We start from the raw sequence: 26,130 nt of genomic DNA, 5'->3' as shown, positions 1-26,130 counted from the left end.
AATGAAAGAAGAATTATCTAACTCATCCTGAATGAGGGGCTGCACAGGTGTGTAGGATTTCATACCTCCTTGAGGAAGCAGTGATGCTACTCAGACTCAGGTGGCCAAAGCCTCAGAGGTACAGCAGAAGATTTGATGACGGGTCTTCTCGAAAATTATTTCTCATGCAATGCAAGTATTTACTTTAATTCAAGTATCATAATCCTAAATTATGCAATAATAAAAAATGAAGTCATATAGTAATGAAATAATTATCATTTTAATATCATGGGTGTAAGATGGTTTTATTTTATCTTTAATGTGAGATATGAGGGAAAGCAAAAGGGCCTGAGTTACCAAACCTGATGCACCAGCTAAGTAAGTGCTCAGAGCAGAAGAAATGAGGGAGCCTCAGTGTTCAGAAGTGCTGGCCTCCAGTCATGATGAGTTACATTCTAGAAGGGAAGAACCAATTTCAAAGAGTGGTCCTCTGACCCCGAGATGTGTGCTGTGACATACACACCCTACCCCATCCCACAAAATACATAAGATGAAAAGTAACTTTAAAAAATCAGAGCTAAGGTTGATGGCCAGTTAAAGACTGTAAACATGGGGTGCTTGGTGTGGTGAGAACCTGCTGCTTTGACAGAGGCCCCGGGTACAGTTCTCACCTCTCACATGGCAGCTCAAAACCATCTGTAACTCTAGGTCCAGGGGTTCCCAAAACTGCTGAGGTCCTCGGGCAACAGGCATGCATGCAATACAAATATATAGACACAGCAAAAGCAAACAAAATAAAACACCCAAAAAGTGTAACACACATAACAAAATAACCTAAAAAATTTAAATTGAGATTTTCTAAAATAGAATGGTAAAGCATCATTAGGAAAGGTAAAACTTCTACAAGATTAATATGCTGAGTTCTATGTACCAGCAGAGCTGTAAATACATTTTACTGAGTGATTCCCATTGCATTACCATGCTCTTTATATAATAGATCCGTTTGGTTACCCAATGTCAATTTCAGCAGATGTCAGAAACAAAACAGATTGAAAAACAGAGAAGTAGAGGCAAAGCTCAGAGCTGAGGTGGTCACAGGCAGGTGGAATATAGCTGAGGCTGAGGCCATGTCTGAATGGACCCCAGTCTCTGAGGAGCAGGAATGGAGACCTCATTTTCATTGAAGACTTCAGGAAGAGGCTGTGCTTTGCTTTAGTGGAACTTTATGCTCTGTGTCTCAGTCTCCCCAACAGACATGGTGCACACACCTGCACCCAGGACTGAGGAGAGGAGGAAGGAACATACTTAGTCCAAGAGCAGCCTGGGCAACTCACAGAGCCCTTGTCAAGAAGGGCAGTCATTTTATGGAGACTCTCATATAGCCAGGTACTAGAAAACAATACCAGTGTACTCAAAACTACTGACCACTTTCTCTCTGTCAGGTTCAGAGTATCTGGTTTTATGTTGAGGTCTTGATCCACTTGGATGTGAATTTTATGCAGGTTGATTGAATGGGTATATTTGCCAGTAAGGCCAGCACAATTGATTGAACATGCCTTTTCCCTCATTGTACATCTTCGACTTCTTTGTAACAAATCCGGTGTCCATAGGTTTGTGGCTTTACATCTGGGTCTTTGATTTAATTCCTTAGACCCACCTGTTTTGTTTTGTTTTTTAATGCCAATACTATGTTTTTTTGTTGTTTTTTTTTGTTTGTTTGTTTGTTTTATTACTATAGCTCTGTAGTAGAGTTTGAAATCAGGAATTGTGATACTGCCAGTAGTTTTTTGTTGTTGTTGTTCTTTGTTTTTTGTTTTTGTTTTGTACAGGATTGTTTTAGGTATCCTGGCTTTTTCTTTTTCAATTTTAAGTTGAGTATTTTTTCTTTCCAGGTCTGTAAAATATTGTGTTGGAATTTTGGTGAGGAATTGAATTGAATCTGTAGATTGCTTTGGTAAGATGGCCAGTTTTACTATGTTGATCCTACTGACCAATTAACATGGAAGATCTTTCCAACTTCTGATATCTTCTTCAATTTTTTTAAAGACATTAAGTTATTGTCATTCAGCTCTTCACTTGCTTAGTTAGAGTTACCCCAAGATATTGCATATTATTTGTGGCTATTGTGAAGGATGATGTTTCCCTGATTTCTTTCTCAGCTTACATGTCATTTGTATAAAGAAGGGCTACTGATTTTTTTTTCTTGAGTTACTTTTGTATCCAGCCACTTTACCGAAGGTGTTTATCAGCTGTAGGAGTTCCCCTGTAGAATTTTTGGGGTAGCTTATGTATAGTATCATATCATCTGCAAATAATGATATTTTGACTTCTTCCATTCCTGGTTGTATCCCCTTGATCTCTTTTAGTTGTCTTATTGCTCTAGCTAGAACTTCAAGTACTATATTGAATGGATATGAAGAATGTGGACAGCCTTCTGTTGTTCCAGATTTTCGTGGAACTGCTGTGAATTTTTATTTAATTTGATGTTGGCTATCACCTTGCTATATATTGCTGTTTTTATGTTGAAGTATGTAACTGTATTCCTGATCTCGTCAAGATTTTTATCATGAGGGGGTGTTGAGTTTCCTCAAAGGCTTTTTCAGCATCCAATAAAATGATCATATGTTTTTTCTTCTTTCCGTTCATTTATGTGTTGGGTTACATTGACTGATTTTTGTATTTTAAACCATTTATGCATCCCTGGGATGATCCCAGGACGATAGTCATGGTAGATGATATTTTTAACGTGTTATTGGATTTGGTTTTCAAATATTTTATTGAGTATTTTTGAATCAATGATCATAAGAAAAATTGGTCTGTAATTTTCTTTTTCTGTTGTTGAGTTGGCCTGGTTTGGATGTCAGGGTGATTATGGCCTCACAAAATAAATCTGACAATGTTTCTCCCGTTTCTAATTTGTGGAATAATTTGAGGAGTATTGTTATTATCTCTTCTTTGAAAATCCAGAAAATTCTGTGCTAAAATCATAGAACCGTGGGCTTTTTTTTTTTTCAATGCAGTTTATTCAGGAACCTTGAACAATCATCTGACCCTGGGGAAAGCCAGCCCACAGCTTAAATAGCCTCTGGGTAGCCAACCCCAGCGTGCCACGTGGGCAATGCAGATAGGTCCACATACATGGAAGCAAGCCAGATCCTCAGCCTTAGCCAAATGTGGAATTGTTCGTGACAGAGAGCACTCACCATCAGGAAGGTGGAAGGCGGAAACCAGCTCCATCTTTAAGGCATAGCATTCCACAGCTCTCTACAGTTCCCCCTTTTTGTTTTAGACGCATCAGGCAAGAGTAGATGTCTGATCTCTGATATTAGAAATAAATTGGGACTTTGTACTGATGTTCATTTAGGTGTCATCCACCCAAAGAGCATCAGACCGGACCGATACCTTTTTCTCAGAGGCGGGACCTGGGGCATCAACCCGCATTCAATCAGTCATGCTCTTCTCTGGTTCCAAAGCGGCTGACCCTGAGTGCAGTGCTTAGCCTCGCATCCTGAGCATAACATTTTAGCTTTTGATGGTAGCCAAACATGCTGGGGAGACTCTCCTGCTTCAATGGCTGTAAAGGCCTGAATGATCATGGCTGCATTACGCTGTTGTGAGACTCTAATCTTGCATATACACCACAGGCAAACCAAGGAGACAAACACCAGAAGGCCTGCTAACACTCCCATGCCCGCCCATTCCTTCAGATGATTCATGGCTGCAGCAATCCATGATGATAATCCTGTGGCTAGTCCTGCGTCCACTCTGGTAGAATTTACCGTGACAATGGCCACTCTCAGCTGCTCCATCGTAGTATCGAATTCTCCAGTCCAATTACCTAAAATATAGTTCGACAATTGTTTAGACAGATTTGCAGCACAGGAAAAATTCTCATGTTATATGCTAGTGACACAAAGTCCAGCATATTTTCATTGACAGCCAAGTTGAGCGATTTGCCATAGGGTATCAATTTGCTCCTGCATGAGGTCAATCCTCTGATTGAACACCATCAAGCTTCCTTTTAGTTGAGCATTAATTCCTTTTTGTACAACTAAGGCATGAGCTACATTGGCTACATGATTATTCAGGGTCTGAGCAGTCTGCCCAGGATGACTCATGGCTAATGCCCCGGTGGTAGCTCCAACAGCCGCCAATGAGATGGTAGTAACAATGGTGGCTATAGTTCCAAGATCCCTTTTCTGTCTGAAGAGAGTCATAGCGTGAGGGGCATCAATGGGCACAGGCACGCAGTGAGGCATGCGAGTAACCAGGGCACACCTAAATTAACTAGCATTCCAGCATTGGGCAAAAAAGCAAGTATCATTACCACAATTACTTGGCTCTATCTGGGTAACAATAAATAAAAATGGGGGATATAAACAAACAGGTGTGTACTTATAGGAAATATTACAAGAAGCCTTAACCCCCTCATTGGAACATCCTGCATCAGTTCTAGAACTAGCAGTGGTGGTGTCCAAGGTCTGAGTAGGTTCAGGAGACCATTGCCCCCAGGGGCGAGACGCGCTCCATGCCAATTGACTAACTCCATGTTTTCCTCCACTTTTGAAAGTCATTTAAGGTTCTTAAATTATTTTTCCCTTTTTTTTTTTAAATTTTTCATCAATTACACTTTATTCATTCTGCATCCCCCCATAAGCCCCTCCCTCCTCCCCTCCCAACCCCACCCTCCCTCCTCCCCCTGCTTGCATGCCATTCCCCAAGTCCACTGATAGGGGAGGTTCTCCTCTCCTTTCTGATCTTAGTCCATCAGTTCACATCAAAAGTGGCTGCATTGTCCTCTACTATGGCCTGGTAAGGCTGCTCCCCCCCAGGGGGAGGTGATCAAAGAGCAGGTCAATCAGATTATGTCAGAGGCAGTCCCTCTTCACATTACTATGTAACCCAATTGGACTCTGAACTGCCCTGGCCTACATCTGTGCAGGGGTTCTGGGTTATCTCCATGAATAGTCTTTGGTTGGAGTATGAGTCTCTGGGAAGTTCCCTGTGTTCAAATTTGCAGGTAAATTGTGGGACCTGGAAAGGATCATCCTGAGTGAGGTGTCCCAGAAGCAAAAAGACACACATGGTATATACTCACTCATATAGACATACAACATAGGACAAACCCACTAAAACCTGTGTATCTAAAGAAACTAAGCAAGAGAGAGGACCCTAACAAAAATGTCCAATCCCCATCCAAAAAGGCAAAGAGGATGGACATCAGAAGAAGAAGAAAACAGGAAAAAACCTAGGAACCTACCACAGAGGGCCTCTGAAAGCCTCTGCCGTTCAGACTATCAGAGCAGATGCTGAGCCTAATGGGCAACTGTTGGGCAGAGTGAATGGAATTTTAGGTAAGAACTGGGAAATAGTAAGAGCTGGAGAGGACAGGGTCTCCACAAGGAGAGCAACAGAACAACCTTGGGCTTTTTTTACTTCCTTTAGTTGGGAGACGTTTAATGACATCTATTTCCCTAGAAGCTAGACTTCTATTTAAGTTGTTTATCTGATTCATCTTTGGTAAGTGGTATCTATCAAGATATCTGTCCATTTCTTTTAGATTTTCCATATTTGTACAGTAGATGTTTTTGAAGTATGACCTAATGATTCTTTGGATTTCCTTGGTATCTGTTATGTCATCCTTTTTATTTTTTGTTTGGTTAATTTGGATAGTTTGTCTCTGCCTTTTAGTTAGTTTGGACAGGGGATTGTCTATCTTGTTTATATTCTCTAATAACAAATTCTTTGTTTCACTGATTTTTTTTTGTATTGATCTTTTTGTTTCTATTTTATTGATTTCAGTCCTTAGTTGGATTATTTACTTTCCTCTACTCCTCTTGGATGAATTTGCTTCCTTTTTGTTCTAGAGCTTACAGGGGTGCTACTAAGTTGCTAGTATGGAGTCTGAACTTTCCTCTGACTACCATTTTTATTGTGTTTCATAAGTTCAGGTATGCTGTGCATTCATTTTCCTTGAATTCTAGGAAGTCTTTAACCTCTTTATTCCTGCCTTGACCCAGTGGTCACTTAGAGGATAGTTATTCAGTTTCCATGATTTTGTGGGCTTTTTGTTATTTCTTTTATTGTTAAAATATAGCTTTAATCTGTGAGAGTATGATAGGCTACAGGTGGTTATTTCAATTTTCTTGTACCTGTTGAGACTCACTTTGTGACTGAGTATGTAGCCAATTTTGGAGAAAGATCTGTGAGATCCTGAGAAGAGTGTATATTCTTTTCTGTTTGGGTGAAATATTCTCTAGACTTCTGTTTGGTCCACTTGACTCACAATGGCTGTTAGCTCCATTATTTCTCTGCTTAGTTTTTGTCTGGATGACCTGTCTATTGATGAGAGTAGTGTATTGAAGTCCCCTGCTTTTAATGTATAAGGTTCAATGTGTGGTTAAAACTTTACTAATGTTCCTTTTACAAATGGGGGTGCCCTTCATTTTGAGGCATAGATGTTCAGAATTAACATTTTTTTGCGGTTGGATTTTCCTTTTGATGAGTATGAAGAGTCCTTTCCCATCTCTTTTGATTAATTTTAATTAGAAGTCTTTTTGTTTTGAAGATATTAGAATGGCAACCTCAGCTTGCTTCTTGGGTCCATTTGCTTGGAAAAAAAGTTTTCCTACCCTTTAACAATGGGTAACAATGGGTGGTTTGTCTATGCTCAACTGACACAGAAAACAACCAAGAGATGGGACAACCAGGCTGAAGCCAGGAAGAAGTTCAGTGTATGGGAACAATAGGCCCAGGGGACATCAGTCCAAAAGTTGAATCCCAAATTAACTTAAACAAGGCTTTTCATGCCCCCTGTGTTGCCATGTCCCCTTGCATAGTAATCTAGATGACATATGTTTGATTGGCTTATTAAACTTCCTTATTACAGTCTGATAAACTGCCTCATGGATATAAATGTTTCCCCAAGCAACAGACTTTATCCCAATCTATTTATAGCAGAGGTGAAAGGAGGAGGAATTTGGTTTTAGAAGAAATGTTGTGTAGAGTGTTGAACCTCAAGGGAGCTGGCCAGTGGTGTGGGTCTTTCCTGTTTTCCAGGGCACCATACCTTGGTGACCAGTGCTGGAACTAACTGCCTTGCACCGTAAGACTGAACGTGGTCCTATGCTGTGCAGAGGCTGTGTTTGGGTCAAAAGTTTTGATAACTCTGAGAATTTTAAATCCAGCTGTTGTTCGCATTGCTGTATACATCACATGTGCTTCTTGCAAAGAATTCTCTTCTGAAAGTTCTGTGTATGATTCCTTTCTTTCTGGAGTGTGTAACTATGGCAAGAAATGCCTCCTCATTTAATTTGTCAAAATAGCTATACCACAGGAAATTAAAATATTGAAATGTGTTAGACATGGTTACATCCTTCAAAACAGTGTGAGCTGTCCACGGCCATGATGCATGAGAGCCACCTCATAGGATTCCCATAATGACGCATTGAGGAAAAAGATAAAATAAAATAAAATAAAATAAAATGAAACAAAAATGCCCTGGTCATATCAGAAAAGGGATGATGTTTAATTTTCTGCTACATGTTTGTTACCACACAGGTTAAAGTAAATAATTTTAACAGAAAAACAAAAACAAAAACAAAAACACTGCTTTAGATTTTCATGTACACCAAAGCACATGAACACCATGCCATGACTGACAGTTCTGATGGCAGTGTATTGGGTCCTCTTATAAAGAAATAGGCCAATCAATGATCAATGAATATTCAAACATTTATGTCCTTCCACACACAGACCTGAAAAAGTTAACGACATGTTTTTCAGTGTTCATAAACACAAAAGGGCTGACTGTGGCATAGCTGTGGACAACAAAGAGTCGGATATAGTAAGATGTTGGATCATTCAGGAACATAGTTCTTGAGCAGGAGATAAAGCAATCCAAGATGGACATCAACACAAAGAAGCTCATGAGCAGAAGGAAGGCCCTGTTAGCTCTTTGCTCTGGGGATGCTTTTGGAGAAAGCCTGGTGCTGTGAAGATGCCGGGCCTGCTTCCTGTGCCTGCACAAGAGAGCCACCATGTACCAAGTAGAGATGACCATAACACTAATAAGAAAGACTTCCCTGACGGCCATCAGTGTACAAAATGTGCTTTTCATGAGGTAACTCATGGGTAGGAGAGAACAGGACCTAGTAACGTACATGAAGTTATTCGAAGTCAAATTGGGAGTGGCAATAATTGATACTAAGAGGTGACTGCTAATGAGCACATAAAGGACACTCAGAAAAAGAAAGGCACATAAGATGTAATGGGCAGATTTGTGCTTGAACTTGGCTAAACAGGAGCTTCTGGGACTGAGGATGATGGCCTGGAGGACACTCAGCAGGCTGGTGGTACAAAGCGAGAGGCCCCTAAAAATTCTGTACAGGTAGACAATGAGTTTACATATGGTGTCATCCCATCCCCTCAAAGAAATAAAAATGTCCGTGGCTATGAATGCTATGAACATTAGCATCAGTAGGTGGATTAGTGCCAGCAGACCAATGAGCACGTCAGTGGGTCTAGGCCTGTGCCCAGGAATGAACTTGAGGATGTAAAAGAGAAGAAGGAAGCTGTTGGCTGAGATCCCAATGCCAATTTCAGAGAAGAAGGTGTTCCTTATGTCAGAAGAGTGTGAAGTCATCTTGTGTGGAAACAAAGAGTGGATGAGGAGAAAAGTAAAACAATGATTCACCATGATCAAGACCTCACATACCACTCCAGACCAGTCTTCTGGCCTCAGGAAAACATGCAGATGCTCCTGAATGCTTATTCCGCTGAAGACCTCTATTCTAACTCCTACCCCACAGACCATCCTCCTGCTCTCACTTGTCCTAAGCTGAGCCATGGCTGGACCCTGTGTCCCATGGTGGCTGCAGTGTGTGAGCTCCCTCAACATTAGAAACAGCAGCAATTATGTGTTCTCATGTTTGCAGGTTTGGGTTTTCCTGGAGCAGGAGCAGCATCTTACTTGGTTTTTACCCACAACATCTTGATGGCCAGGCACATTATAGACAGTTTTACTATTTTGGGTAGAGTCTGAATGAGAAGGATTGTATAAAAGAAAAAAAAGCAGACCTTGCCAACTAAAGCGGTCCCATGGATTGGGTATGCACTTATTCTATTCAGGGCTATCTGTACTCTATTGAAAATCCTAATTTCTTAGAAAATTTCTATAGCAAATGTTGGGGGTTGTAATCTATGAATCCAGATGTTTCTGATTTTATTCATGATCTGCTGTTTCCTCCAAGTATGTCCTTCAATACTCTGAGGCCGGGTCCCAGTCACCTCCTCTTGAACATGTGAAGAACAGAGTGCTTGTGTCAGAGAGACACTGGGTGAGCAAGAACACACTGTTTACACACCAAACATGGGAGAATTCCAGCACATGATGGTCTCTGTGGATGTGTTGGTGGCTTATGTTTGTGGTCTGGGAGAGTTCAGGCAGCTCATAAAGACTGTTCAGCTCTGTCACTGCCTGAAACAGAAGATAAAAGACAAATCAGAAAACAATAGCACATTGGCACGGAGTCCTTTCAGAAAACTCTGGTGGATGATTCAGTCTTTGATCACTGCTCTGTACCTCCATCTTGCTTGGTTCTGATCTCAGTCCAGAGCTGCTACAAGAGAAGGGCAAGGTGGGCAAATGTCAGCAGGAGCATATACCGTGTCTTTCTCCTTCAGCGTGTGAAGTCAGGGAGTAAATAGAACTACAGTTCTAACAGACTTGGAGCTGTCCATATTACAGAATTAATTAAAGAAAAATGGTCCAACTCAGTCTTGAAAGGCAGACTCCATAGGAGTCAACATTCCCTCTCTCCATAATGGAGCTGCGATACTTCTCCACATACCTGATATAAACTTGCTGGTCCAAGTTTATATTAGTAAGTGTGGTGTAGATGCTGTTGAATTATTATAGTTTATACTTACCAGGTACCTGATATGCTGGCTCCAGGTTTATATTAATAAATGTGGTGTACATGCTGTTGAATTATTGTAGTTTCTTGATTTAGACACAGACTAAATAAACCACCATGACCAAAACCAAATTGGCTTGGGAAGCCTTTATTTCATCTTACAGCTGATAATCCATTGTGCAGGGAAGCTGAGGAGGGACTTGAGGCAGGAACCTGGGGCAAGAACTGAGGCACGTGTCTTGAGGCAAGAACTGAAGGACGCTGCTTACTAGCTTGTGTCTCATGGATTTCTCAGTCTGTGTTCTTAAGTATCCTGAACCCTGAGCCCAGAGCCTGCACCCACAGTGATGTGGGCCCTCTCACACTGATCATCTATCCAGAAAATGCATCACACACTTGCCCATAGGCCAATCTAGTGGGGGCATTTTCTCAACTGAGGTTCCCTTCCCAAAAGAGTCTAGTGTGTTGACTCAACAAACAAAAGACAAAAACAGCTGCCACAGTTGACCCCCTATCTACCTGACACTAAACACATCTCTGTTACACTATAACTTTGTCTCTCAATTTTGTTGTTCCCAAGATGTTAAACTAATGTCAACATTGCAATAGAAAAGTTCCATTTTTTTAAAAGTTCTATCTCTCAAGTCTCTTTCAACATTCAAAGCCTCTACAAAATATTCAAGCCTCTAAAACATTTAGTTTCACTAACATTTTCAAAGTCTCTCTAAAATACCCACAGTCTCTCTAGAACTCCAAACTCTCTGTAAATCTCCAAAATCCCTTTAAGTGTTCAGAGTCAAGAGACTTTGTGGGCTCCTGTAAAATAAAAATAAATATTTTCTTATGTAAAAGGGAAGAACCAGGGCACAGTCACAATCAAGTTCAACAAAGTCCAACAGTGTAACTCTCAGTGCCAGGCTTCTGGGACTCACCAGTGATCTTCTGGGGTCCTCCACACTGCTGGCAAAGCCTTCCACACAGCTTGTCTCCTAGGTTTAAACTGGCCTCGTCCCACAGCAGCTGCTGCTGGCATGTGATACTGACATCTCCAAATGGCTTGGCTCTGCACTGCAAAGGGGCCGAGGCTTCATCAGTGGCTTCTTGGCTCTCTTCAAGGACGATAACACAGTTGTATGGAGCCAAGTCACAGCTTCACTCCATGATCCCTCCATGTTTCAGAACAGTACCACCTGAGAAACTCTGTTTATTTGTTGTTTTTTTTGTTTTGTTTTGTTTTTATTTTGTTTTGTTTTTTTGTTTTGTTTTGTTTTTTTTTTTTTTTGACACAAGGTTTTTCTATGTAGCCTTGGCTGTGCTGAACTCCCTCCCTAGAACAGGCTGGTCTTGAACACCTGAGAGACTCCTGAGCTACCAAGTTTGGCTACCAGCATGAGATGCAGCCTCAGCAGTATTTAGGCCACAATGTCTGTAGGCTGAAGCTGAGAAAATACTTCAGAGGATTTTAATTGTTCCTGCAAGGCAAAGGTTTCATTTTAGTGGTTCCTTTTTTTAATTAAATTTTTATTTTTATATTAGTTAGAGTTTATTTACTTTGTATCCCAGCTGTAGCCCCTCCCTCATTTCCTCCCAATCTCACCTTCCCTCCCTCATCTCCTCTCTAAATACACTCACAGGGGAGGTCCTCCTCCACTTCCATCTGACCCTAGCTTATCAGATTTCTTCAGGATTGTCTGAAATGTCCTCCTCTGTGGCCTAGCAAGGCTGCTCCTCCCTCAGGGGTGGTGGGAAGGTCAAAGAGCCAGCCATTGACTTCATGTTAGAGACAGTCCCTGTTCCCCTTACTAGGAGACTCACTCAGATAATGAGTTGCCATGGGCTCCATCCAAGCACGGGTTTTAGGTTATATCCATGCATGGTCCTTGGTTGGAGAAACAGTCTCAGAATAGCCCTCTATGCCCAGGACAGAGTGTCTTTGAAAGACTCTGCCTAGCAGTGTATCAAAGCAGATGCTGAGACTCATAACCAAAACTTGGGCAGAGTGCAGGGAATCATATGAAAGAAGGGGGAGTTAGTATGACTTGGAGAGGACAGGAGCTGCACAGGACAAATCATTTTAATGGTTTTTAACTCAAAATATGAGTGACCCTCATAGAATCTTTAAGGGACTCTCAAGCTTCCCCATGGAACTGCATAAGAGAAGCCTCCATCATCTGCTCTGCTCTCAGCATTACATTCTAATATCACACCAAATAATCCACTGGAGTATCAGCACTCTATGTACTTTACACTCCAAAGTTTCAAAACCTTTCCACACTTCTCCCAAGGTCAGGTCTATCATAGTCATATCTCACGACCTAGTACCACTTTCTGTCTTCTCGAGTTTCTGTTACTGTGGGGAGATGAGGGATTATTTCACCACACAGCCTGTAGTTCTCCAGCCAGGGAAGCTAGGTGAGAACTCAAGACAGGGACCTGGAGGCAGGAACTGATGGAGAGGCCATGGAGTAGTGTTGCTCAGCAGCTTGCTTCTTAGAGCTTGCTCAACCTACTTTTTGTAGCACCTGGGACCAACAGACAGGGACGGCACTGTTCACAGTGAGCATGGCCCAGCCATATGAAATCAATCATCAATCAAGATAATGAGCTAACAAGAAAAGAAATAAGAAAAAGGAACTTGGTCTTTATGAGCACATCACACTATCAGACTGCCCAGGCAGTGAGCTGTCAGCTCTGCAGAGCAGGGCACAGGCTGTGCTGTTTTCAGCATCTCTTCAGAAACCACAGCCCTACTATGTACAGGTGCTTGCCCACAGGCCGGTCTGGTAGGGATGTTTCCCCAACTGAGGTTCTCTTGTCTGAAATAATTCTAGCTTGTTTCAAGCTAACATAAAACTTTCCAGCATAGACACCATGCATGCAGGAGATGTAATTTTGTAAATAAATTCCAGTGACATAGTAAAAACTTATCACTGAAAGTCAAGTGTGTACAGTGAAATTGTTTTACACTTATTTAAACTATGTCACATTGTCACCACAACTGGCAAATCCTACCGCGTGTGACAACCATGGGACATTGTCATGGAAGATACTAAGGATAGGCAAAGGGTTTAAAATTTCACAAGTATGGGGTACCATGACAGGAGTTATACCTGAAGCAGATGGTTGGTGAAAACATTGAATAAAGCAGATTTTCTGAAATAAATGTTCTGTAGCATCATAGAAATGGTTAATCCTTTATTAGATTATGGACCATGTACTCCAGATAGCAGTAGAGTGTTGATTAAATGAGTGGTGCTCAATTATTCTTTATAAAGCTCATGTGTTTGTTTTCCAAATCCCAGTCACAAGAAGCAGAACACAGTAGGTTGGGGGCAGCTCTGTTTTCCAATCATCAGGTAAAATGGCAGTTGTCTCTACTTTGAGCAACTCAGACATTAGAGTTGTGATGTGATAGACCAGGAAAACAATGGAGAGACTGATGGGGCTCCATTGTTTCCAAGCTTTATTTACAACTTTTTAAAATTACAAACTACATTTACAAATGTCATCGGAAGCACACGCTCTGAATGTCATTTTATGGTTTCTGCACTGAGTGTCAGGTGCATGTTCTATACTTATTTCATGGAAGGAAAACACACTTGTAGATTTTAACTAATAGTTTGCATTGCATGTGTATTAGCACTGGCTAACTAAGAAGCAAAAGAATTCTAACATGCTTTTTCTCGTGTCGTTTCTGGAAATGCATATATTTTTTCTTTAATTCCACTGAGCTAACAAGAAAAGAAATAAGAAAAAGGAACTTGGTCTTTATGAGCACATCACACTATCAGACTGCCCAGGCAGTGAGCTGTCAGCTCTGCAGAGCAGGGCACAGGCTGTGCTGTTTTCAGCATCTCTTCAGAAACCACAGCCCTACAAACCAAAAGCTCTTAGGAGAGAAAGGCAGCCACAGAGACTGTGAATCCTCCCTGATACTCTTTTCTTTTCTTTTTTAATTTCATTTTTTCTTATAATTTTTATTTTTATATCAATCACAGGTTATTTACTTTGTATCTCAGCTGTAGCAACCTCCTTCATTCATTCCCAGTCCCACAATCCCTTCCTCATCTTCTCCCTGAACCTTTCAAAGTCCACTGATAGGGGAGAACCTCCTCCCATTCCATCTGACCCTAACTTATCAGGTCTCTTCAGGACTGGCTGCAATGTCCTCCTCTGTGGCCTAGCAAGGCTGCTCCTCCTTCAGCGGGGGGTGAGAGGAGTCAAAGAGCTAGCCATTGAGTTCATGTCAGAGACACTCCCTGTTCCCCTTACTAGAGAACCCACTTGGAAACTGAGCTACCATGGACTATATAGGAGCAGAGATTCTAAGTTATTTACATACATGGTCCTTGGTTGGAGAAACAGTCTCATGAAAGACCCCTGTGCCCTGATATATTTGGGCCTTGTGGAACTCCTGTCTTCTCCAGGTCTTACTAACTCCCCCTTCCTTCATATGATTCCCTGCACTCTGCCAAAGGTTAGGTTATGAGTCTTAATATTAACATCATGGCTTCAGGGATTCCTGCTTTGAAACCACTTCTGTCCTGGAAATGGAATTCAATAGTAGCAAAAGAGAAAACATACAGGCTTGTCAGGAGGGATAGACATGTCTCTAGTCATCCAAATATCTACACATAGCATGCACTGACAGCTACATCTAAGTCTTATACAATCAGGACCAGTAAGGCAGGCAGATTATAATTTCTAGAGAAAACCTTCTGGTGAGTGTTCCTCTCCTCAGGAACAAGCCACAGAGAATCCTCTAGCCTGGCTCCTCCCAGCTGAGCCTCATCAGCCCACCTGCCAGCCTGTGTATGCTGTAAGAAACCAGGAGATAGGACACACACTTTCAGATCTGCAGAATGGGTTAAGGGCCACCTCATCCAACCTAGAGGACTGGAGTGAAGAAAGCTGTGCCCAGCCTGAGAGAGCCTGTTGTAACATGTTCTATGATTTCACTTTACACAACACAACAAAATAGGCTGCTTCCCAGAGGCAAGAAACTCTGTACATGGCACCAGGAAAACTCACCAATCTGTGAAATAGGTCCCATTAGGAAAGGCTGTATTGGAGAAGAGAAAGGGAAAGCATTTGGAAAGATTAGGAAAATAAAACTTGCACAGAGCAAGAAATGACCAATGGGGAACCTGAGATCTCCTCAGTTAAAACCAGTTGTGAAGACTACAGCTGCTCAGGAGGTGGGGGGAGGAATTGAACTCCCTGTACTGCAGGAATTCAAGAAGCCGCGACTTTAGCCTGTGTTAGCCCACAGTTACCCAAATCATGGACAACTCACAGTCCATAGCATCAGCACATAGAGGGGGTTGGTGGAGACACTGTCCCTGCTCAATGAAAATGGCTGAAAGTTACTCAGTCAGGATGTCTACCTTTGGCACAATCCTAACTTTAAAAATAGGAAGACTCTAGGGATAAATGGCCAGTACTCCAGGGAAGGCAAAACCTTCACCAAGCATAGGCCAGTGCTGTTTCAGAGATGCAAGAAATAAATGAACTGTGGTAACGTTATAGGCAAATCATGAAGAGCCTTTTGGTTAAGGAATCGCAGCTCTGTCTGAAAGCCTGACTGAGAATTGTGTTTTTGAACTTTGAAGTGTTTGTACAGCATCTCTGAGCTCAGAGTGTCAGTGAGGCTGTACCCCAAGGTTTCCAAATCAGCCTCCAGAAACAGAAAGATTCGATGACCCTGAGGAGCAGGATGGCACAGACTCCAGACACAAACACTGGACCATGCATGGTGCTACAGCACAACCTGCTCCCCCAGCACCCAGGGGAGCCTCAGGAGAGGCTAGGCTTTGTTGCTAAGAGCTCTGACCTCCCTCCCAGTGCATTCATTGCCTAAGAGAAAGGAGAGGGGGGTCAGTTCCTGTCCATCTCTTCACATAGGTTCATGAAAATTTGAGCTTTGGGATAAGTCTGGAAATGAAATAAAGACAGCAGGACAGGGTGAGGGAGTTCACTTCTCCAAATTTCCTCAAATAAAATGAGATTCAAGTTTTTCTATCATAAAAAGTTGCACAGATGCATGTGGAGAACATAGAGAAAAGACAAAACATGCAACCAGCTCTTCCCAGAATTCCTGATCTCAGTGAGTCAGGGAAGGGAATCTGCCACTGTCACTGTGCATTAATAGTTAGTGTCCTGGAAACCTCACCATCATAGCCATTTACTGACACCTCCTACCAAGCCAGTAGTGGCTAAGGGCTGACACCACTAATTTGTGATCTCTGAAATTGAGCTGAGAAGAATAGAGGCCATGAGCAAACACTAAAAGGAACATTTGCAGTCCTGTGGGGCCTCCCTCTGTGGAATGAGATTTTGAATCTACAGCCTCTATTACTTACACAGACTTTGGAAGTTTTTATACTTCACAGCACAGAAGATGTTACATCAAAACAGTTCTATGCACACCAAAGTTACAGATGCACAACCGAGGAAAGTGAGCTCTCCAGACCTTTCACTTCCCTGATAATTTGTCCTAGGAATAGGTAAATTAGTAAAAGAAATGTAACTTAACAGCTTATCCAGGTATACAGTGTGAGTTACTTAGTTCACAGGAATGAACATGAATTCTAAAGCAATTTGAAAGTCTAAAAATTAAGGAAATGAGTATGTTGAGAAGAAAATGTTCTTGTTGCCAATGCAGAACTCAGTCCCTTGTGCTGATGGTCTGTCAGAGCTCTGCAACTCCTCTGTAGCTGCTGAAAACCCCTCTTTAGCCTCCTCCTCCCACAGCCTGCCTGGGTTCCTACCACCTTCTGAATTTGCTCTTGGGTGCAGAGCACTTACCCAGATGGACGTGGCAGGGGAGGACAGTGCGTCTGAGGAGATTCTGCACAGCTTAGGTGAATGGAGAATTTAAGGCCCCTCTGTGACATTTATTTCTGTGTCTGTAGAAGATGACACGTTCCTGCTGGGGTCATGGAGACCTGGCCTCCCAGTGGAGCATCTTCTCTGCCTGTTGATCTTACTCCCTGTGTCCTGATTACAGCCATCTGGGGAGGACTGAGAACAAACTTTATCTGAGCTCCCTTGCCACACCTGCGGGACTGATCAGAAAGTTTGCACCAAATAGACAACAGTTTCTTTTCTCACTTTACACCTTAGGCTTAATTTTGAGCAATTTCTCCACTGTACTGCCTCTCTTCTGAGATGCAGAACTTTTAGTCCTCCAATGATTTACATGCCCACTTGAGGGTCCTCCTTCTACAGTGTGTGACAGCCTCTCCCCAGGTCAGTCTTCCCATGGAGCACCTGCTTTATTGATGTATTTTCCAGTCTATCCAAACTCCTAGTTGCAGGATGTTAGCTGTGAGTGAAATCTGAAGGTGAATTGTGAAAGAAAGCAGATGGAATGCTGAGAGCTCAAGGCAGAGCTGGAGAGCCAGGGTGACCAGAGGCAGATGGGACCCAGCTGAGGCTGAGGACAAGCCGAGCTCTAAAGTCTGAATAAAGGGATGACTCCAGAGGTGGAGCCAGGAGGATTCAAGGCTATCCTGGCTACAATGACATTCTCACTTACAAAAGTTAAACAAACATAATGTTTTCAGGTGGATGATTTATATTAAGGACACTAGAATTAGAAGAGAAGCCTTTAAAAATATAAACCTCCTGTCTTATGTCAACAATTAAATATACAGGATAGATGGAAACATGATTCTAGAGAGAACTGGAAATTCAGAGATACTGAATGTTCTTTTATTTTTAGTCAGGGTCTCCCCATGTAGCCCTGGCTGGCTTGGAACTCACTATATACACCAGGCTTGCCTTGAACTCACAGATCTCTGCCAACTTCTGCCCCTGCCGGCAAACTAAGTGCTGGCACTAAAGGCATGTGCACACACATTTGGACCTGTTCATGTGTTCACATGTTTGTTTTAACAGTTTATTAATTTCTCCCCATTTTCTCCATCTTTATGTATCTGTAAATATTCCCTCCCTTTAAGTCATTCACAACATTCAATTTTGCGAGCATACAGCCTGTCATCAGCATTTCTCACCAACCCAGTATGTATAAAGGACATGTGATCTTCTTCTCCAGCTGCCCTGCCTACATTACCTAGTACTTAAGTCATTTCTTTAAATGATCCTTAAGGCTAACTTATGAGATCTACACATGGACAGTGACATCACTGCTCATGGATATGAGTGTGCTTTGATTTGTAATATCTCCCCAAATTGCTCTTTTCAGTTACTGAATAACAAATGAAACTGTAATTAGTATAGAAAAGCCCACCTGAATTAGAGGCTTGCAATTGATTTCTCTTTATAAGTAATCAGGATAGAGCAAGCTCCCACTTTTCATGGCATTAGTTGAGGTCAAAGCTGTGTTATGTTCCATGTCTTATTCTGCATTTAAACTTAGGAGGTTTTCTCTATCTCTGTCTCTGTGTCTCTGTCTGTATCTCTGTTTGCTGTCCGTCTACTCTGTGTCTGTCTCTCTCTGGTGTGTGTGTGTGTGTGTCTGTGTGTGTGTCTGTGTGTCTGTGTGTGTGTGTGTGTGTGTGTGTGTGTATTCATGATATCCAAAATAAAGAGGCCAGCACCCAATTGTAAAGTTACTTTAAGAAACGACAACCCAGGCCTTGTATCCATATGTGGCCTCCCAGCACTGCAACAGGTGACCCTTCAATGGAAAAAAATGTGTGAAGGAAAAATTTGGAACATGGAGTACATGGCAGAAAGATGAAAGAGAAAGTGAAGTGGAGGGGTTTATTCACTGTAGAAAATGGCGGAATTGGAGACTTAATGGCAGTGAGGAACAGACATCCATGAGGAGGCCAAGGTGAGGTCCTGCTGCAGCTTGGGTCTTTGGCTATGTCTGTAGCCTAAGTTACCAACAAAGGCCAAGTTAATGTCAGGGTTAGGGATGCCACTGAAGACCGTGTGATTGTCTGAAGGATGTGCTGCTGAGGAAGATATAATGATCAGAATGGCCTCCACTGCCACCTAGGCCATGGGGACATGTGGAACCATGCTGCTGCCAGGAGCCAAGTCTGGGTCCCCTGGTCCTATGGCAGCCAGGGTCTGTTCGATGACCCAGGCCCATGTTTCCACCAGAGGCCATGCAGGTGTCCCTGGTTAGGAATGCTAACTGAAGCACTGTTCTGAGCTGGCTCCACCCCTCAATGGCCACGAACTTGGGAGAGCTGGGCCTTCCCCTGCTCTGCTGTGGGATGGCTTGGGCAAGGAAGAGATCCCCTCCCCGCTCCTCACATTTTGTCTCTCACCAGCTGTAGCAGGTTGGAGACATGGCTCCAAGGTCATGAGAGCAGGAGAGTTGTCTCTGCCTCTCCCCATTTGCAGCACTCAGAAGAGCACCTCCCCTGGGCAGCACAGCACAGCTGGCCCTGGTAGTGAAGGCATGGGTGATTTGGCCCCAAGAGCAGGAGAGCAGGAAAGATGACCTTGCTCCTTGCCGGCTGCAGCACTGTGTGAGATATCCAGGGCCGTGCTGAGCTCACCCTGGGGTGTGGGTCCAGGAGAGCTGGTGGGCTCACCCTGGGGTGTGGGTGCAGGAGAGCTGGTGGCTCACCAACTCAGCTACCACCCAGGCAGATCCAGAGCTTTGAGTTGGTCCACCCCAACACCTGTCCTTCTGTGACCTGCTGGAGAGGATGAAAGGGCCGGTCCTGTAGATCCAAAGCTGCCGGAGCTCCGAAGACACAGGGCAACAAGAGGGCATCTGAGAGAAGTCCCCATGTGGATGCAGTCTTGATGGTGTAGCAGAAGCCAGAGGCTTCAATCCAGACCCATGACTCATTGCAGTGAACATAAGCACGTAAAGAAAAGATGCCACACTACGATTCCACAGCAAAACTTTTCATTTCATTTCATTTCATTTGGAGGAGAGGTTGCAAGGGTACAGGGTGGAAACCAAGGAACAGAGACATGAGTTGGAATGGGGCCCATGATGGAAACATCAGAAATAATTAAAGTTTTCGTTTAAGAAAGAAGTGACAATCCTGAAAGCTAAATGACCATATTGACATATAAAGAGCATGTCTACGTAATAGGACATAAGTCTTATTAGTTCATAATCTCTTACAGAGTTGCTCTTTTGAAACATTAAGGGACATATGATTTTTCAATCACTGATGTAAAAATACAGGGCTGGGTATGTTTTATGTTTGGTTGATTTTTCCACATAACAAAAGAAAAAGCCCACAATTTACACACCATCACTTGTTTTCAAGCTAGGTAATTTTCCACGTTTAATCTACATTTTTTTATGGCTCTGACTGAATTTAAAATATCTCATCCAGAAGGTAATAACTGGATGCCAGCACAAGGTAGGAAACCCTTCCAGGGTGGAGGAGTAGCTTCCTAAGAGCACTGCTTAACTGAAGGACTTCTCTGCTTTCATGGGAAACCTGAGACTAAGAGTCAGGGCATTAGGAAATAACAGACAATACATTGCTTGAGGCAAATTTACCTTAAGGACTGTAAACTGTTGAGAAATGACAGCTTGATACTTTTAGAATACTTTTATTTTTAATTGCAGCGGCAATGCTTTTGCAGCATGTTTAAACTAGCTGTACACATTTCCATAATGAGAAAATGGACTGAAGATACACAGTTCCCCTCTGAATATTGTGGACATACATTGGTGAGAACAGTCACATTACTGGCCAGCCAGAGCGAATGCCTCTAAAGACCCCACCAGCAAAACTTCCACAATGCGTATGCTATTGAAACTCTAGAATAACATTCTGATTTTGTTCCTGTTGGTTACTCTGAGTCCTGTCATCTATAAATGGATTCATACAATGTCTGCTCCTGTGTGACTGAACTTTCACTTTGCTAAGTAGCTTTGGGGCTCATGGGCATTGATTCATGTGCAGGTGTCTCCTCCTTTCTGAATGCTAAATAACAGTTCACTCATGCACAGGCTACAGTTGTGTTCCTGTGTTCAGAGTGTTCTAGATCTTAGGTTGTTGGAATGCTGAAAAATTGTCAGGAGCATTGTCGAGTACATGACTGTTTTTTTTTTAATGTCATTTTTTTAACTTTTATTAATTACACTTTATTCACTTTGTATCCTCTCATAAATCTCTCCCTCTTCCCCTCCTAATCCCAACTTCTCTCCCCCTTCTTCACGCATGCACCACCCCAAGTCCACTGATAGGGGAGGTCCCCCTCTCCTTCCTTCTGATCCTAGTCTATCAGATCTCATTAGGAGTGGCTGCATTGTCATCTTCTGTGGCCTGGTAACACTGCTCCCCCCTCAGAGGAAGGTGATTAAAGAGCAGGCCAATCAGTTTATGTCAGAGACAGTCCCTCTTCCCATTACTATGGAACCCAGTTGGATACTGAACTGCCATGGGCTACATCTGTGCAGGGTTTCTAGGTTATCTCCGTGCATGGTACTTGGTTGGAGTATGAGTCTCTAGAAATTCCCCTGTATACAAATTTTCTGGTTCTGTTGCTCTCCTTGTGGAGTTCCTGTCCTCTCCTGATCTTACTATTTCCCACTTCTTTCATAAGATTCCATGATCTTTGCCTAACAGCCAAAATTCTCAGCATCTGCTTTGATAGTGTGTAAAGAATTGTGTTGGTAATTTGACGGGAATTGCATTGAATCTGTAGATTGTTTTTGGTAAGATGGCCATTTTTACTATGTTAATCCTGCCAAGCCATGAGTATGGGAGATCTTTCCATCTTCTGATATCTTCTAATTTTTTCTTCAGAGACTGGAAATTTTTTTTATCATACCTGTCCTTGACTGGCTTGGTTAGGTACAAATTCCCTTATGTCATTTGTGGCTATTGTGAAGGTGCTGTTTCCCTAATATATTTTTCAGCCCTTTGTGTTTTGTATACAGGAGGGCTACTGATCTTTTTTTTTTTTTTTTTTTTTTTTTTTTTTAGTTAATTTTGTATCCGGCCACTTTGCTGAAGGTGTTTATCAACTGTAGGAGTTCCATGGTAGAGTTTTTGAGGTCAATCAGGTATACTATCATATCATCTGCAAATAGTGATAATTTGACTTCTTCCTTTCCAATTTGTATCCCCTTGATCTCCTTCAACTGTCTTATTGCTCTAGCAAGGACTTCCAGAACTATGTTGAAGAGATATGGAGAGAGTGGGCAGCCTTGCCTTGTCCCTGATTTCAGTGGGATTGCTATAAGTTTCTCTCTGTTTAGTTTGATGTTGGCTATAGGCTGGCTGTATATTGCCTTTACTATGCTTAGGTATGTGCCTTGCATCCCTGATCTCTCCAATATTTTAAACATGAATGGATGTTGGATTTTGTCAAATGCTTTTTCAGCATCTAAGGAGATTAGCATGTGATCTTTTTCTTTCAGTTTGTTAATATGATGGATCACATTGATGGATTTCCATATATTGAACCACCCTTGCATACCTGGGATGTAGCCTACTTGGTAATAGTGGATGATATCTTTGATGTGTTCTTGTATTAGGTTTGCAAGTATTTTGTTGTGTATTTTTGCATCAATGTTCATAAGGGAGATTGGCCTGAAGTTCACTTTTTTTTTTTTGTTGGGTCTTTGTGAGGTTTAGGTACCAAGGTGACTGTGGCTTCATAGAATGAGTTTTGTAATGTTCCTTCTGTTTCCATTTTGTGGAATAGTTTTAAGAGAACTGGAAGTAACTCTTCTTTGAAGGTCTGGTAGAATTCTATGCTGAAACCATCTGGTCCTGGTCTTTTTGTGGATGGGACACTTTCAATGACTGCTTCTATTTCCTTAGGAGATATAGGACTATTTAATTGATTTACCTGGTCTTGATTCAGCTTTCTAAGTGGAATCAATCAAGAAAATTGACCATTGCATTTTGATTTTCAAATTTTGTGCCATGCGGACTTTTAAAATTAGACCTAATAATTGTTTGGATTTCCTCGGTGTCTGTAGTTATGTCCTCCTTTTCATTTCTGATTTTATTGATTTAGATGGTGTCTCTCTGCCTTTTAGGTAGCTTGGGTAAGAGTTGGTCTATCTTGTTGATTTTCTCAAAGAACTAGCTCTTGGTTTCATTGATTCTTTGAATTGTTTTATTTGTTTTTAATTGATTGATTTCAGCCCTGAGTTTATTTTCAGCCGTCTACTCATTTTTCGTGTGTCTGCTTCTTCTTTTTCTTTTTCTTTTTCTTCTTTTCCAATAAGCAGGCATGCTGCAAGCCCTCAGTTCCCTGGAGTATATCAATAGCACAGCTGAGTAACTATCTGTGAATAGTTTACTATTTACATTTGGCTATGATATTTTGAGCACAGATAAAGCACTTTGTTTATGGTCTCTATTCCTTTGACACCCCTAAGCTTCATCTTTCATAAGTAACTCATCAAGTTTGTGCAGTGTGTCTGACTGGCATGGCAGACATTCGAGGTGTTCTTCATGTTCTCACTAGCACTCCATGGCACAGGGAGGCCATGACCTGATCCCACATCCTGATACCCCTAGACTAGACAGTGGCTGCTCCTACCTTTGACTATTTTAAATTTGGCCATAGGAGCACGATTATGCAAATGACATTATGGTTCTCTGCATATCATTTTAGCTCTGTGTATTTGTGTGTGTGTTCTGCATTCTGTGATAATTTATTCTCAAAACGATGTTTCCTTGTGTATTTTTTCAAATATAAACAATCAAGGCATTCATTTATTGAAAATGTCATAGTTGCCACATATTTAAAGTAATGGTTGTGCCAGAGAGTTGGCTCAGCACATAAGTGAACTGTTTTCTAGAAGACTCAAGTTCAATTACCAACACTCACACTTGGCTGGCCCACAACTGCCTATAAGTCTAGCTCTAACAGTAATTGACACATCTGGGCTCCAAGAGCATCTGCACTCAAGTGCACACACACACACACACACACACACACACACACAGTTAAAACTTAAATCATTGTTCAAAAAATTAGAAATAAACTATGCATGGTGACACACACCTTTGTTCCCAGCACTCAGGGAGGCAGAGGCAGGTGGATCTCTGTGAGTTTGAGGTCAGCCTGATCTACAAAGAAAGCCCAGAAGAGCCAGGGCCACACAGAGAAACCCTGCCTCAAAATCCTCAATAAATAAATAAATAATAAAAAGTAATGTGCTAATGCAGGTCAGATGAAAGACATCTCACAGATCTCTGTGGAAAACAAATTGAGAAAGATAAACCTCATGTGATATCTGAGTAGAAATGCTTTTTAATCTTCTTTTACATACTTGCCATCCACAAACAGAGTAAACAGATGTAATGGGAAAAGGATGTTTTCACATATCAGTTTAAACCTTGGAATGTTCCTATTATGTCATGATCATAGCTCTGATGACAACATATTGGATTGCATTAAGGGATCATACCCATTCCTGAATAATCACATATTTACTTTCCTGTCCCACACTGACCTAAAAATTTTAATTATATGCTTTTCAGTGCAAATAAACACAAGAGGACTGACTGTGGCATAGCTATGGGACAGAAGAATATGAATAAAGTAGAATAGTAAGCCATCTTTGAACTTCATTCTTGTTTGCAAGATAACAGTCTCCAAAATGCAGAGAAACACAAAGAAGCTCATGAGCAGCAGGATGGTCCAGGTGGCCCTTTGCTCTGGAGATGCTTTTGGAGAAAGGCTGGTGCTGTGAAGATGCCAGGCCTGCTTCATGTGCCTGCACAAGAGAGCCACCATGTACCCACTGGAGAGGGCCATGAGACTGATAAGAAAGGCTTCCCTGAAGACAAACAGTGTGGAAAATGTGCTTTGTCTCGAGTAACTCAGGGGTAGAAGTGAGCAAGACTGAGTAACATACATAAAATTATCTGAGGTCGAATTGGAGACGGCGCTATTTGATACCAAGAGGTAACTGCTAAAAGACATGTAGAGAACGCAAAGAAAAAGGGCACACGAGATGTGATGGGGAGATTTATGTTTAAACTTGTTTAAACAGCAGCTTCTAGGGCTGAGGATGATGGTCCAGAGGACATTCAGCAGACAGGCAGCACAAAGGGAGAGGCCCCTCAAGAACCTGTGTAGATAGAAAAGGGATTTGCATGTGGTGGGGTCCCACCTCCCCTGAGACATAAACATGTCTGCAGCTATGAGTCCCATAGTTAACAGCATCAGTAGTTGGGTCAGGGACAAGAAACCAATGACGAAATAAATAGGCTTAGGCCTGTGTGCACCAATGAGCATGCAGAGATGGAAGAGAAAAAGGATGCTGTTGGCTGAGATCCCAACACTCATTTCAGAGAACAAGGTGATTTTAATATTTGTGTTAGTGTGGAGTATGCTGGCCTTATTCATTGTGTGTGTATTTGCAAATATCAAAAGTCTGAGGAGAAAAGAGAAAACTCTTCATTATAAATACTGGTAATGAAGCATTAACCACCAACCCTGAGCTGGCAACAAGATGTCAATTCATCCCAATTATAACTTGTCTAATTGGAACTCAGCTCCAGCTCACACCCCCTTGAGACCATCCCCATAGTCCCCACTGTCCCCACTGTCCTGATGCTTCTCAAGCAAAACTGAACTCTTCGAACCATAGTGGGGCTGTCTCAGAATACAAACTTTCTGGTACATTAAACATTTCCAGAAGTTATAAAAAAATTTCCTCTCCTGGTCCACATGTTTGGTTTATTAAGGGGTAATAGCTGCATCTCACTTGATTGTCAGACACACGTGCACAGGATCGTTTATCTCAGTGCCCTCTTCCCTGCTGGCCAAGTATTCATTCACCTTCTTTTTCATTCATTCATTATTCATTCATTTTCTTTGTCTCTTTCTCTTCTTTTCTCTCCCCTTTGTCCCCCTTACCTCTGCCTCCTTCTCTTCCTCTTATTCTCTCTCTCTCTCTCTCTCTCTCTCTCTCTCTCTCTCTCTCTCAGTTTTTCAAGTCAGGGTTTCTCTATATAGTCCTCGCTGTCCTGGAACTCACTCTGTAAACAAAGATGTCCTAGTACTCGGAGATCCACCTGCCTTTGCCTCCTGAGTGCTGGGATTCAAAGCATGCACCACCGCTTCCCAGCCAAATGTTCTTAATAAATCTCCAGAACAAATAATTACCAGTTTGGACTCTGAGTTGAATCCTAATGACTCTCTGCCATTTCTTCGAAGTGTGACCATAAGCACTCAGAAGATGAGCTCCAGTCAGCAACTCTGGAGCATATGTACAGTCAAGAAGCCCCTAGGTGTGAGGATTCTACCTACACACCAAGCATGGAACTGTCCGACACAGAGTGATCTCTATACATGTCAG

The 26,130-nt window shown here is 42.1% G+C and overlaps 2 protein-coding genes across 2 annotated transcripts in view; both read right to left on the bottom strand.

The window, feature by feature from the left end:
• Positions 1–8,608, bottom strand: part of LOC110543173 (vomeronasal type-1 receptor A11-like) — a gene marked incomplete at its 5' end in the record, with an annotated part of 34,753 nt that extends 26,145 nt beyond the window's left edge. Inside the window, one exon of the mRNA XM_060383401.1 lies at positions 7,737–8,608. Coding sequence (XP_060239384.1) covers positions 7,737–8,608 — 872 coding nt within the window. The remainder of the gene's footprint in view (positions 1–7,736) is intronic.
• A 15,609-nt stretch (positions 8,609–24,217) lies between these two features.
• On the bottom strand, positions 24,218–25,725 carry LOC132654229 (vomeronasal type-1 receptor 44-like). Its single transcript, XM_060383737.1, has one exon. The coding sequence runs from the start codon at positions 25,173–25,175 to the stop codon at positions 24,246–24,248; it is 930 nt and encodes a 309-aa protein (XP_060239720.1). The 5' UTR covers positions 25,176–25,725; the 3' UTR covers positions 24,218–24,245.
• Positions 25,726–26,130: the final 405 nt, after the last annotated feature.

Source organism: Meriones unguiculatus, chromosome 5 (assembly GCF_030254825.1).
Source record: "Meriones unguiculatus strain TT.TT164.6M chromosome 5, Bangor_MerUng_6.1, whole genome shotgun sequence".
In the NCBI taxonomy this organism is placed as follows: domain Eukaryota; kingdom Metazoa; phylum Chordata; class Mammalia; order Rodentia; family Muridae; genus Meriones; species Meriones unguiculatus.
Note: the sequence above shows the minus strand (reverse complement) of the source record. Positions and strands in the feature narration are given on the sequence as shown.

What these genes read in the sequence shown, in the direction of transcription:
- LOC132654229 (XM_060383737.1), bottom strand. Translation starts at nt 25,175, where the DNA reads ATGAATAAGGCCAGCATACTCCACACTAACACAAATATTAAAATCACC.